The 765-nt window shown below is 50.6% G+C and overlaps 1 protein-coding gene across 1 annotated transcript; it reads right to left on the bottom strand.

Annotated features, from left to right (window-relative positions):
* Positions 1 to 77: 77 nt before the first annotated feature.
* On the bottom strand, positions 78 to 696 carry LOC103777059 (mas-related G-protein coupled receptor member H-like; the record flags this gene model as incomplete). The annotated part of the gene is given in 1 exon segment (XM_008944634.1): positions 78 to 696. A coding segment is annotated over 1 exon segment (619 nt), but the record flags the coding sequence as incomplete, so codon positions are not given.
* Between the last annotated feature and the right edge of the window lie 69 nt (positions 697 to 765).

The raw sequence follows: 765 nt of genomic DNA, 5'->3' as shown, positions 1-765 counted from the left end.
TTCAGCAGGGCCAGCAGTAAGGGAGTATTTCCTGAAATGAGTGTTTGCGAAGTGGTAATATTGAGGAAAATCTGCACATTGTAAGGAATCCCAAAGGCAAAGAAGATGATCACGAGCCTCCCCGGGTGTCTCCTCTGGGAGCCCCATCGCAGCCTGATGAACAGGACCAGGTTGGAGATGAACACCATCAATGCCATGATCAAGGAAAAGGCAACGACTGCACCAGCACACGCTGGCATGCTGCTGGGAGCAAAGTTGATGCTAAGATATGTGAGGGAAATCAAAATCCCAGCGAGCACCCAGAGCACCCCACACGTGATGCCCGCCGAGTGCTTGGGGCGCTGGCAGCGGTACCAGAGGGGGAAGAGGACAGAGATGCAGCGCTCCACGCTGATGGCTGTCAGGAGACCCAAGCTGCTGAGGTCAAAGAAGTGGCAGAGAAATCCAATTGCCAATATAATCTGTGGCAGTATATTGTTTATGTCATATAAACATAACTCTGTGAAGATCCAGAGTGTCAATGCGTGCACAGGAAACATGAGGAGCAGAGAGAAGTCAGCAGCAGCCAGGTTCATCAGGACTTAGATGGTGAAAGGGTTCTGCTTCATCTTGCAGCCCAGGAACCACAGGACTGTGCCGTTCCCCACAAGTCCACACAGACAAATCCCCACACAGACAAGGCTAAAGATGATCCATCTGTAATTTGGTTTTGGGCAGTAATCAAGGTGTATATTCTCCCCATTGTCCCCATATCCAGAAGTCCTG

Source organism: Merops nubicus, unplaced genomic scaffold (genome assembly GCF_000691845.1).
Source record: "Merops nubicus isolate BGI_N331 unplaced genomic scaffold, ASM69184v1 scaffold11230, whole genome shotgun sequence".
NCBI lineage: Eukaryota > Metazoa > Chordata > Aves > Coraciiformes > Meropidae > Merops > Merops nubicus.
Note: the sequence above shows the minus strand (reverse complement) of the source record. Positions and strands in the feature narration are given on the sequence as shown.